At 41.9% G+C, this 14,437-nt stretch overlaps 1 protein-coding gene across 1 annotated transcript in view; it reads right to left on the minus strand.

Annotated features, from left to right (window-relative positions):
• GRIN2C (glutamate ionotropic receptor NMDA type subunit 2C) overlaps positions 1 to 14,437 on the minus strand; it is an 86,384-nt gene that overhangs the window by 2,834 nt on the left and 69,113 nt on the right. Inside the window, exon 13 of the mRNA XM_040438500.1 lies at positions 1,425 to 1,657. Coding sequence (XP_040294434.1) covers positions 1,425 to 1,657 — 233 coding nt within the window. The remainder of the gene's footprint in view (positions 1 to 1,424; positions 1,658 to 14,437) is intronic.

Here is a 14,437-nt window from a genome sequence, read left to right on the forward strand (position 1 = left end):
GTTTATTTGGGAGCATATATGTATTATGTGTGATTATTTTTGTTGTAACTTTATTATTAGAGATGAGCAAATTTTTCAAAAGTTCAAGTCGGCCAGATCTTGCTTGAAGATCTGGCGCAAAATCTAACTCTGTGCGATAGTAAATCATCACGTCCAAGAGGTCTTCAACCAAGATGGCGACTGGTGACCCATCGCGAGCAACTGGGGGAGGTAAGTATGAATTTTTTTGTTTTTTACACTATTTAAGGTTAAATCGATTCGTTTACACGAAGCACAAGGAAATTTGGCTTCGAGGCGAATCGAATTTATCCTGAAATTCGGATCGAATTCCACTTTGTGGGATTCGATTCACTCATCTCTATTTATTATTTTCTGATACATGCATTGACTTATGACATTACTATTGGACTGTAGTCATATTAGGTCTCTTCTCGGGTGGCGGTATCTATCCTTTGTCAGGAACATATAGGGCCTATTAAGAGTTTCCTAACACGGGATCGCCCTTATTGGGCCGGCCATTCCGTTTTGCTAGGCAGGGCTTATAGCTTGATAGGGCAAGCGTGAGGGTGAGTCAATTTTCCCTTCCTTGTCCTGCCCAGCCACAATGTTAATTGCTTTTGAAGGGCACAAATTGGGTGATTTTTAATGATCATCAGTAAAAGTTACGTTTTACACTGGTGAACGTACTCTGTGATTACATTATAATTAAGTTACACTAGTGACTACCTGACATCTGATGTCTTTATCTATTAGAACTGTGAAAAATACTTAATAAATATGTCTAAAACTAAGGGGGTAATTTACTATTCTGAAATGCACCTAAATTAGGCACATTTCTGGCGCAGGTGGCGGGTCTAAAATTGTGTGGGTGTGGCTTAGGCAGGGAAGGACTGGCAGGCCTGTCTCATTCATCATTTTCTACGCCTGGTTTAGGTGTAGAAAATGGTCTAAATGTAACCGGTGCCTCTTTAAAACTTTGCCGGAATGACCGCCAGACATGGGCCTTTATTAAGACCGGTGTCTAAAACACAGGTCCTAATAAAAGTGCCCCTAAGTCTTCTTGGAGAACACACCCACGTTTCTCATCACACATTTGGCAAGTGACAAAAATTTGTAATTTCTAGTGGCACGTTTTTATATTTTGTGACTGATTTGGTGCACTTGACACCATCTGATGCATCTTACTGTAGATCTTTTTGACAATATCTTCTTCTTGTTCATGTACTCAAGGCAACGTGTTGTGAAGCAGAACCTGCTCCTTCGTCAACTAGAGCACTTAGCAGGTTCTGCTCTGAAACGTGTCACCTTGTGCACATGAAAATAAGCATTGTCAAAAAGATCTGATACAAAGTCAGATGTGAGTCTTCTCCAAGGGAGCATATTACTTTCTTTGAAGTTTTATTTCCTTACTACTTCTTGCTTACCCGACTGATCCCCAGCAGACTCTGTTCCACACAAGAGCTGGGCAAACAGTGTCTCATCCTCCAGTAGACAAGATGTTCCCAAGAGAAGACCAGAAGACTCAACCCCATAGCCACCAGTAGCATATAGAAGACTCCGGCCATGTTGTCGATGTCCAGTTTACTGCTCACCGCCTCATTCTTCTCATTTTGACAAATGCCTGATAACCACACTGTCTCCAGTCTCTGTGTGTCACCTAGAAGAAAAATATGGAATTACTATGGATAAAAAAATGATTTCAATTTAGACTAGCTCGCAACTGAGTACGACTTGGTGAGCTGTGTTATAATCTTGTAAACCTGTTTAGAAATTACAGTAAGGCGCTATAGTTGGGGTAATCTAGATTAGTTTCCCTCACTGACATGTTCTGTACTTAGTATAAAGCTGCTTAATCTGTATTTCATGATTGTAGTAGGGAGGAATTATCATGAGAGAGTTTTTTTGGGCATTTTTTAGGCTAGTCATTCTGATGTGTTCTAATGGAAATTGCAACTGATGCATGGCATTTAGTACCAACACTTTCCTGCCCACGTTGGAGTGCCCTGTTCTTTCTCTGAATGCTAAAGCTTTGTCTGGGGACCCCGGTTACTTAATATTCTGCCTGGAGAATCTACACTGATGTTACTGACCAATTTGGGTTAACTGTCCACATACTGACATTAAAGACTATGTACACCTTCAGAGTAAAATTTTCTTTATGACTGTATTTTACTCATTTTGGGCTAAAAATCATTTTTTCCATTGGTCTTTATTTAAAATATTAAGTCGTTCAGTCACAAAGGGTTAATTGTTTGTCTAACTTTGTGAATGTACTCTTTACTTTCACTTTGTGCCAATAACCCTTATCTCTAACTTACTAAGAGGTCATAAACACTTATTTAGTCCCCAGTGAGCTGGCATATCTAATTTGACTGCTTTAAGTCAATGGTTTGGGGGGAGTACTGTTGCACAAAAATCTTCAATTTTTTCTTCACTAATCACAGTCACTAATGTTAAATTTGGCATACTTCATACCAAGCTATGCCCATTTTGTTCACCAAAAAACAAAAGTGACTAGACAGGTTACAAAAGGAAGGAAAAAGGTGCAAGTAAATAATATAGTAATTTTAATAATAAATAATAAAAATTATGTTTGAAAATAAAGATGCAAAAAAGGAACAAATTATGTCAGAAAAATAGTGGATAAAAAATGGATAATAAATCCCACACAGTGTTAGCTTCAGAGCTTCTACTGTGAAAGACAGGATTGAAATGTTTTTTTCTTTTGATTAGATAAAAAAAAAAAAAAAAAAAAAGGCATTAAAACTGGCACAAAAACTGTGGCTTTTTATTTTAAATAAAACCCATAAGTGGGTTGTGTTTTTATGGTGTTTTGTAGATTTATGTGCATTTTTTTTGCTGGTGATGTTTTTTTGACAAAAAAAAATCAAAAATTTGGCTCCAGATATTGCATGGAAGTCTATGGGAAATATTAAATGCAGGACAAACAGTGTTTTTTCAAGTTGCAGAATGCTCTTGGGTTTGTCATATTTTTCTCTCTCTCATTATCTGGTGTTTCCTCCCACAGACCTCCATTGTTTTCCTATGCTACCTCAAAAACAACAACAACAAAAAAAAACACTTGTGCATTGTGTGTAGGCATTTCTTAAAAGTGTTTTTGCATGGTATTTGTTTTGTTTTTACAAAATCTTTTTTCCTATACAGCTCTCTAGAGAATGGGGCCACATATTTTCCTCTAAAAAAGACACTAAGCATGCAACACTCTTACAGAACACTAGGTGCTGAAACACACTATATGGGTAAAAAGAAAACTTAAAAATGATACAAAAACTGTTGATCAAGTCAGGCGTTTTTTGAGGCCAAAAAAAATCCTGTCAGGGACAAAACTACGTGTGAAGGATTGGATCAACACTGGATGGGTCATTTCAACCTGTCTACTTCGCCATGTCACTGTATTTCCAAGGTTCATGTCCATCTACACTTTATATGGACGTAACCAGGCATGGGATTCAGCCGGTTCCCTCAGGTTCGCCAGATCCGGTTGTTAAAATTACAGCCGGATCGAAGAACCGTGTTACCGGCTGAATCCCGATCCGGTTCCCTGTCGTCGTCGGCAGCTGGAGATGAGCACTTCCATTCCATAGTTTAGCTCCTGTGGGGGTTTGCTCTGGTAGGAAGGTTAGCGGATGCAGTATAGAGGCAACAACAAAGTCTTTGAATTAAACAGTTCAGTGTTTATTCACACATTAAGTAAATGACAAAACAAAAAGTCAGTTTCAAGGAAAACAGTCACCTTGTGATTCTGGTGTTCGTTCACACCATGCAGCAAAGAAGAAGTCCTTGGACAAAGCAGAATCCACCTGCTTTCACGCCAACAAGGTAGCAGGCCTTAATCCAGGCCCAAACTGCCAGGTCCCAACACAGAGACTAACAGAGCCTCACTGTCAGAGATGAGTAATCCACACCACCTGACAGTGCTCCCTGTGTTTTATAGCCCAAAACCAAGACCCGGCCTGGAACGTGGGGAGTAGTCACCCACCCAGCACTTTGACTACTCCCAGTAAGAGCCGTCCCAGATCAGCTATTACAGCTATACTAAACAGCAACGTGTCAAAAAGCAACTGCTGCTAACACATGAAACCGACTCTTACTTCCGGGAACCTCGGTGACACATATTTATCATCCACGATCATCCCCTGAACCCTCTTACACTCATTAGGCTTTTTAAAAGTTGGGTGGTACAGTATGTGTGTAGAGTATATATGGGGTATTTATGTATGTGTACCATGTATATATGGGGTATTTATGTATGTGTACCATGTATATATGGGGTATTTATGTGTAACATGTACATGGTGTATTTATGTGTATGTATGTTGCATATATACAGTATATAGTGTATGTTTATGTAAACATGTGTCGTGACGCCACGTGTCCGCTGTTGAGTAGGGAACCTGTTGTTAAAAATTTGAATCCCACCCCTGGACAGAACAGATAAAACAGTATGTTTCCCTTCCCAAGATATGAGAGACATGGCCATATGCAAATTATAGAACCCACCGCAAACAATGTCAGTCCTTACAATCAATTGCAGCTACTGCTTTCTAACCCCCTCCTGGCATTGATACAGGGTACTCTGAGTGCCACCATACAGCCTCCTGCACAAGGCTTTGCAGTGGATGGACACAAGGGTTAACTGATCACCATACAATGCACAGTGTACCACAGGCCACCATGGACAGGTGATGATAGGTCACTATTATTTCTTGGAAAGTCTACTGTACATACCAATGAACTGTAATTCCATAACAATGGAAATATGCCTCCGAGCAGTCAGACGGTGCCAATAAAAGTGACAAATATCTTCGACTTCTATAGGAATGACACTGAATTACAAGCCCCTTCAGTTTGCAGGTTTGAAGAATCGGTCTATCCGTACCAGATTGATTTGGATGCAGTTTGTCAAGAGACTCTTAAAAAAATGGCTCTACTGAAAGAAAGTTCCATGTGCTGTCTACTATACAAATGTATTCTAGTCTGAAGCTGTGATTGATAGCCAGGGCTTCGCAATCTATATGCATGATGTAAAAGGAATTCAAACTGTACAGCAAATACAGTGTGGCCCTATTTTTTATTAAATTTAATCCTGGATATTTTATATGCATCGAAATGGAAACAACAGCACGGTGCCCTCAATTCTGCTAAACAAACTACATGGCAATAGGTCAGGCTTAGAGACGCCGAAACATTCACTGACCCTGCATGGTGGCGCAGCCAAATCCTATGATTCCGCATTATTAACCGTGGGCACTTGACGTGCTTTCTTATGGTGAATCTATGAAGGCACTTGATGTGCCTCCCTATGGTGCATCTATGAAGGCACTTGATATGCCTCCCTGTGATCCAGGAAGGGAGTAGGGTAGAGTACAGGAGAGGCAGAAGTGACACTGATAGTGGTCGTAGTACTCATGGTGGCAGTCCTCACTCTGGTGCACCCTGGGCTGTACAGTGGAGGGGTACCTCCCTTGCTTTCATTGGGGAAAACCCTGGGTTTGGTCGGGGGGTCTCCTGCCTGGTGGTGGTCTCCAGTGGGTTTTGAGTTGCAAGGCAGGGTAAGATATGGTGAAATACAATGCTGTGGCAATGCAGGTAGTGGTACAATGCAATGATAGGCTTAGGTTAAAGGGAATCTGTCACCGCAATTTTGGACAATTGTCTACAGTAATACATGCAGATAAAGAGTCCAGATCAACCATTTTTATTTTCCTACTGTCCCAGGTTTCCCCGCTGTCAGCACTCAAAGCTGCGCTAAAATACATAGCCTGGACTGCTATGCTGTTCTAACATAATGGAGATGACTCATAGGCACAGTAGGAAAAAAAAAATTGTGATCTGGCCTCCATATCATGTATTACAGCAGATTATAGTCCAAAATCAGGGTGAGAGATTCCCTTTAAGGTGGAACCAAGTCCACTGAACTTTACTGAACCAACTCAGCAGTTACAAACATGCTCTTGCTAGAAAAGGCACAGTTCAAACACGTTGCATAAATCAGCATTCCGAAGGCTGCACATAGGGCATAGGCAGTAGGTTCCCTCTAAGTACCTTTCCAGACAAGCTATACAATCTTCCTAATTTGGCCAAGAAATGCAAGTTCTAACAATAATTTTGTTTCTCCCTGCTCACCAATGTGGTACTACAATATCCAGCTGAGGGGTGCAGCCCCTTTAACAGATGGCCAGCTTGTCTCTTAAGTATGGTAGGGAGCCTGAAACTCCTATTCCTACCAAATTGCAGTGAAGTCCAGAGTAAATACTCGTGTTACCTTCACTGGTTTTCTGTCCAGGCACTGTCCCTTTGTAATGGACCTAAACCTTCTGCAATATCTGCTCTTCTCTCTCCCTGCTGCCTCATGTTCATGTTTCACAGGGCTGGAGTATCTCCATTTGCTGCTATTTCCTCTCACACGCAGACACACTCTAACTTTGTTAGCTCCGTACACAACATAAAAAGGTGAGACCAGCAACTACATAGCAACTGAGTCATGGGGTTGGCTAGTTAACCTCCTCTACCCCATATACAGCTTTTGGCATACCAAGTGCACAGTAAAGTTGCATTAACCCCTTATGCAGTCGTCCGCCAACACACTGCAGTACTACCTCAATTTTACCCCCAAGATCATGAAGCCATTGCTCACCGCGTGTGGGTGGGAATTTTATCTCATGCAGATGCCACAATGAGTGTCCCTACCCTTATGGGCAATTTCCTGATATAATTTTTTGCAAGCAGAAACATTTCTGATTATCCGGCTGGAAGAAATATTTGTTTAAATACAATTGCCTACCCACACATCTCGGCAACCTGTTTGAGTGACAGATGGTGGTGGTACACAGCACCTGTATTCGGCTGACTGTGCCTGCAGGGTAACTAATATTCTACAGCACTGTGTGAGTATTATCATGGAGCAAGACGGAGATTTAAAAAAACATACAGTATAAGTGCTTAACCCCTTCCTGACACTGTCATTTTTTCATTTTGTTTTTCACTCCCTGCCTTCCAGGACCCATAACTTTTTTTTGTTCACATGGTTACGACCACCCTGCAGTACAGCAGCAGTGGTTGTGCTTGCATTACGTAGGAAAAAGCACTAGTCTATATGTGCTCCCACAGTCCTGGCCACCAGAGAGGTTGGCACCTTTTCCTATAGTGTGCAAGCACGGCCACCGCTGCTGGATTTCAGGGTGGTCGTAACCATGAAAATGAACAGTGTATAATGTGATGGAAAAATTAATCCAGCCAGCAAAGGAAGCAATACGGACAATCACAATACATTAGTAAGTGTGTTGTATTAACATCCTCTATATGATACATGGCACTTCCAGAGGAAAAAAAGCAGGCTGGTTTGAGAGCTGCATTTATACAAGCAGGCAAATAACACGAGTTTGTGAGCATTCGTGTGTTTGAGTTCAAGTGTGTGTTTGTATTAAGTGTGAGACATTAGATTACGTGATTTGAGATTCAGAGACTTTAGGAGGGGAGTAAGTTAGATTCTTATCACTGCACTATATTGTATTTTTCTCTTTTCTTGCGTAATCCCCATTTAGTATGTGTTCCATTACTGACAGCGCAGTCTAGTGCACATCTAATGTATGCAGTCCTGGAAAAGCCCTTTTGAGGGTGCATATCTTTGTTCAAAATGTGAGCAAATTGCCCGTTTGGAATCGCACATCGAGTATCTAAACGGGCAAATTTCAACACTGAGAAGCGTTGACAATTTGGAAAAGAGTTTGTTGCTCACTGAGCAAGCACTCTATGGGGCAGATGGAGGGGGGTGTTATTAGCGAGGAGGCTCAGGAAAGTGAGGTAGCTAGCTGGGTAACAGTTAGAAAGCAGGGTAGAGGGAAGAGTGCCAGGGAGGCCTGATCGGACACACCCCAACAGGTTTGCATGGTTTGCAGATCAGGGGGATGTCAGTCCAGGGAGAGCACTGCTGCAGCCGGACACTTCCTCTGCCAGTCAGGGGAATGTCAGTTCCAGTAAGCAGGGGACTAGGAGAGCAGGGCAGGCCAGACAGGTGCTGGTAGTGGGAGACTCAATTATTAGGCGTACAGATCGCTAAAACTGGAGAGGGGGAGGGGTCTGCCTTTATGTATAGTCCTGTCTAAAGCCCACACTCTGGGAAGATATAAGTGAGGGACATGAACATGTGGAGTCACTGTGGGTAGAAATACATGGAGGCAAAAACAATAATAAATTACTAATAGGAGTTTATTATAAACCACCTAATATACCAGAGTCCACAGAAAATCTGCTACTAAACGAGATAGACAAGGCGGCAAATCATAATAAGGTGGTTATTATGGGGGTCTTCAACTACCCAGATATAGACTGGGAAACTGAAACTTGTATATCTCATAAAGGAAACAGGTTCTTGGCAATAACCAAAGACAATTACCTTTCCCATCTGGTTCAGGACCCGACTAGAGGGACGGCCATACTGGACTTAGTATTAACCAATAGGCCTGACAGAACAACAGACGTGCAGGTCGGGGACACCTTGAAAATAGGGACCATAAAGTAATAACCTTCCAATTATCGTTCAAAAGAGCGTTTCTTCAGGGAGGAACAAAAATACCAATCTTCAAAAAAGCTAAATTTAGCCAACTAAGAGAGGCCATAGGCATAACTAACTGGGACAAAGTCCTCAAAAATAAAAATACAGCCACATGAGGATATTGGGATATTTTTAAAAGCATCCTAAAATCTAATTGTGAAAGGTACATACCTTATGGGAATAAAAGGTTAGGGAACAAGAAAAAAACTATGTGGATAAAATAGAATTGTAAAAAAAGCAATAAATGACAAAAATAAAGCATTTCAATCACTAAAACAGGAGTGTAGCGAGGAAGCACTGAAAAACTATAAGGAAAAAAATTGAATATATAAAAAACAAATAAAAGCAGCCAAACTAGAGACCGAGATATATATATATATATATATATATATATATATATATATATATATATATATATACAGTACAGACCAAAAGTTTGGACACACCTTCTCATTCAAAGAGTTTTCTTTATTTTCATGACTATGAAGGCATCAAAACTATGAATTAACACATGTGGAATTATATACATAACAAGCAAGTGTGAAACAACTGAAAATATGTCATATTCTAGGTTCTTCAAAGTAGCCACCCTTTGCTTTGATTACTGCTTTGCACACTCTTGGCATTCTCTTGATGAGCTTCAAGAGGTAGTACCCTGAAATGGTCTTCAAACAGTCTTGAAGGAGTTCCCAGAGATGCTTAGCACTTGTTGGCTCTTTTGCCTTCACTCTGCGGTCCAGCTCACCCCAAACCATCTCGATTGGGTTCAGGTCCGGTGACTGTGGAGGCCAGGTCAAATAGCCCTTACTTTCAAAGTTTTCCCAATTTTTCGGCTGACTAACTGACCTTCATTTCTTAAAGTAATGATGGCCACTCGTTTTTCTTTACTTAGCTGCTTTTTTCTTGCCATAATACAAATTCTAACAATCTATTCAGTAGGACTATCAGCTGTGTATCCACCTGACTTCTCCTCAACGCAACTGATGGTCCCAACCCCATTTATAAGGCAAGAAATCCCACTTATTAAACCTGACAGGGCACACCTGTGAAGTGAAAACCATTTCAGGGGACTACCTCTTGAAGCTCATCAAGAGAATGCCAAGAGTGTGCAAAGCAGTAATCAAAGCAAAAGGTGGCTACTTTGAAGAACCTAGAATATGACATATTTTCAGTTGTTTCACACTTGTTTGTTATGTATATAATTCCACATGTGTTAATTCATAGTTTTGATGCCTTCAGTGTGAATCTACAATTTTCATAGTCATGAAAATAAAGAAAACTCTTTGAATGAGAAGGTGTGTCCAAACTTTTGGTCTGTACTGTATATAAATGGTAAAAAGTATAAATCCGAAGGTGTCGGCCCTCTACAGAGTAATGAGGGGGGAGTTGCAGAGAGCGATGAGGAGAAAGAAAAGCTATTAAATATTTTTTTCTCCACTGTATTCACTGAAGAAAATAAACTGTCAGATGAAATGCAGAATGTAAAAGTTAATTCCCCATTAAAAGTGCCCTGTCTGACCCAGGAAGAAGTACAGCGGCTACTTAAAAAGATTAAGATAGACAAATCGCCAGGACCGGATGGCATACACCCCCGTATTCTAAAATAATTAAGTAATGTCATAGCCAGACCCTTATTTCTGATATTCAAGGACTCTATACTAACAGGGAGTGTTCCACAGGATTGGCGCATAGCAAATGTGGGGCAAATATTCAAAAAGGGTCCAAAAACAGAGCCCGGAAACTATAGGCCGGTAAGTTTAGCATCTGTCGTGGGTAAACAGTTTGAAAGTTTTCTAAGACATGCTATCTTGGAGTACCTCAAGGAAAATAAGCAAATAACGCCATATCAGCATGGCTTCATGAGGGATCGGTCATGTCAAAGTAATTTAATCAGTTTCTATGAGGAGTAAGTTCTAGACTTGACAGCGTCTAATCAATGGATGTCGTATATCTGGACTTCTCCAAAGTATTTGACACTGTAGCACATAAAAGGTTAGTATATAAAATGAGAATGCTCGGACTGGGAGAAAACGTCTGTATGTGGGTAAGTAACTGGCTCAATGATAGAAAACAGAGGGTGGTTATTAACGGTACACACTCAGATTGGGTCACTGTCAGTAGTGGAGTACCTCAGGGGTCAGTATTGGGCCCTATTCTCTTCAATATATTTATTAATGATCTTGTAAAAGGCTTGCACAGTAAAATATAAATTTTTGCAGATGACACTAAACTGTGTGACGTAATTGACAAGGAAGAGGACAGTATACTGCTACAGAGGGATCTGGATAGATTGGAGGCTTGGGCAGATAAGTGGCAGATGAGGTTTAACACTGACAAATGTAAGGTTATACACATGGGAAGGAATAATGCAAGTCACCCGTACATACTAAATGGTAAAACACTGGGTAACACTGACACGGAAAGGGACCTAGGAATTTTAGTGAACAGCAAGCTAATCTGTAAAAACCAGTGTCAGGCAGCTGCTGCCAAGGCCAATAAGATAATGGGTTGCATCAAAAGGGGCATAGGTCCCCGCAATGAGAACATAGTCCTACCACTATACAAATCACTAGTCAGACCACACATGGAGTACTGTGTACAGTTCTGGGCTTCTGTGAACAAGGCAGACATAGCAGAGCTGGAGAGGGTACCGAGAAGGGCAACTAAAGTAATAACTGGAATGGGGGGACTACAGTACCCTGAAAGATTATCAAAATTAAGGTTAATCACTTTAGAAAAAAGACGACTGAGGGGAGATCTAATTACTATGTATAAATATATCAGGGGTCAGTACAGAGATCTCTCCCATCATCTATTTATCACCAGGAGTGTGACTGTGACAAGGGGACATCCTCTGTGTCTGGAGGAAAGAAGGTTTGTACACAAACATAGAAGAAGATTCTTCTTACGGTAAGAGCAGTGACACTATAGAACTCTCTGCCTGAGGAGGTGGTGATGGAGAGTTCACTAAAAGAGTTCAAGAGGGGCCTGGATGTATTTCTGGAGTGTAATAATATTACAGACTAAAAAGAATGGCGTGGTATTAAACAGGCAGGAAATGCACAAACCCACATGCAGTTGTGCATATATATACAGGGGAGCAATTCCTGCACTTGTGGCCCGTTGCTAATGGCGATCCCCAGCAAAAATGCATACAGTGGAGGATGCCCGTAGCGAACCATAAGTACCACAATAGACATCCTACACAAGATAGCAATTATGTGGATGTGATAATCAATATAACAATATAACAATAGCAAAGACAGGTGCACTCTGCGGTCTTACTAAACCCTCAAACTGATTTTAAAATTGAGAGATTAGCCAACATGTCCTACGGCCCACTGGCTCCTGGTATTGCCCACATGACACAGGTAGGTGAGTGTTAGGTACCAAGCTACTTGAGAAACCTTGGCGCGGTGCTCGGGCTCAGACATGTCCTACACCGTAGGACATTTTGGCTAATCTCTCAATTTTCAAATCAGTTTGAGGGTTTAGTAAGACCGCAGAGTGCACCTGTCTTTGCTATTGTCATATTATTAATAATATTACAGGCTAATGCTACTAGAGATGGGTCGTTGATCCAGGGAGTTATTCTGATTGCCTGATTGGAGTCGGGAAGGAATTTTTTTCCCCTTAAGTGGGGAAAATTGGCTTCTACCTCACAGTTTTTTTTGGTGCCTTCCTCTGGATCAACTTGCAGGATAACAGGCAGAACTGGGTGGACAAATGTCTTTTTTTGGCCTTATATTCTATGTTGCTATGTAAACAAAGCCTTTAACTGTGGGAGAAACATTTGTGCAAAATATGCTACATACATCGGCTTCACAAAAAATTAACAAAAAGTAAAATGAAACCTTTGCAAATTCCAAAACATACTGTACAGTATCTAATATAACATATAGTGATGCAATGCACTTAAAGTAGTAGTCCAACTAATAAATAGAGTATAGGCCATCAATGTAAAAGTAGTGGAAAGCCTCTTTAGCACAGAGTAAAGTCTCAGAGACTTTGTTGAACTGTGTTGTAAAGGATCACTCTGTGTAAAATATATGCACTGTATTATGCCTAATACAAGACTTAAAGTCTCGTCCCAGACAATGGGGGCATTTCGCTAGGATATGCCCCCATTGTCTTATAGGTGCGGGTCCCACCGCTGGGACCCACATCTATATCGGGAACGGAGCCCTAAAAGTGGTGGCTGGAGGACTCTGGTCCGGCCATCACCAAGTGCTCTCCCCATAGAGAGCATGACCAGCCACCGCTCCTATTCACTTATATGGGCCCGATGTACACTGACCAAAAATATAAATGCAACACTTTCTGAAATGTGCAGTTTGATCACACAGCACAATGCCACAGATGTCGCAACGTTTGAGGGAGCGTGCAATTAGCATGCTGACTGCAGGAATGTCTACCAGAGCTGTTCCCCGTGCAATGAATGTTCATTTCTCTACCATAAGCCTTCTCCAAAGGCGTTTCAGAAAATTTGGCAGTACATCCAACCGGCCTCACAACCGCAGACCACGTGTAACCACACCAGCCCAGGACCTCCACATTCAGCATGTTCACCTCCATGATCATCTGAGACCAGCCACCCGGACAGCTGCAGCAACAATCGGTTTGCATAACCAAAGAATTTCTGCACAAACTGTCAGAAACCGTCTCAGGGAATCTCATCTGCATGCTCGTCGTCCTCATCGGGGTCTGGACCTGACTGCAGTTCGTCATCGTAACCGACTTGAGTGGGTAAATGCTCACATTCAATGGCATCTGGCACGTAGGAGAGGCGTTCTGTTCACGGATGAGTCGGCGTATGTTATGGACAATGAACACAGGTGCATTTTAATGATGGCATTTTGAATGCACAGAGATACCGTGAGGAGATCCTGAGGCCCATTGTTGTGCCCATTCATCCACGACCATCACCTCATGCTACAGCATGATAATGCATGGCCCCATATTGGAAGGATCTGTACACAATTCCTGGAAGCTGAAAACATCCCAGTTCTTGCATGGCCAGCATACTCACCGGGCATGTCACCCATTGAGCATGTTTGGGATGCTCTGGATCGGCGTAGACAACAGCGTGTTCCAGTTCCTGCCAATATTCTGCAACTTTGCACAGCTATTGAAGAGGAGTGGACCAACATTCCACAGGCCACAATCAACAACCTGATTAACTCTATGCAACGGAGATGTGTTGCACTGCGTGAGGCAAATGGTGGCCACACCAGATACTGATTGGTTTTCTGACCCCTTCCCCACCAAGTAAGGCAAAACTGTGGCCTTTTATTGTGGGCAGAGTGGTCTTTTATTGTGGGCAGTCTAAGGCACACCTGTGCAATATTCATGCTGTCTAATCGGCACCTTGATATGCCACACCTGTGAGGTGGGATGGATTATCTCGGCAAAGCAGAAGTGCTCACTAACACAGATTTAGACAGATTTGTGAACAATATTTGAGAGTAATGGGTCTTTTGTGTATGTCGAAAATGTTTCAGATCTTTGAGTTCAGCTCATGCAAAATGGGAGCAAAACCGAAAGTGTTGCGTTATTATTTTTGGTCAGTGTAAATAGCTGAGCCATAGAAAATGAATAGAGGGTGGCTGCGCATGCGCAGTGCGCCCTCCACCACTTTTAGGGCTCCGTTCTCGATATATCTAGCGATATGCCCCCATTGTCTAAGATGAGACAACCTCTTTAACCACCTCCGGACCGCCTAACGCAGGATCGCGTTCCGGAGGTGGCAGCCCTGCGCAGAGTCACGCATATATGCGTCATCTCGCGATGGGCGAGATTTCCTGTGAACGCGCGCACACAGGCGCGCGCGCTCACAGGAACGGAAGGTAAGAGAGTTGATCT

This window comes from Bufo bufo, chromosome 6, assembly GCF_905171765.1.
Source record: "Bufo bufo chromosome 6, aBufBuf1.1, whole genome shotgun sequence".
Classification (NCBI taxonomy): Eukaryota; Metazoa; Chordata; class Amphibia; order Anura; family Bufonidae; genus Bufo; species Bufo bufo.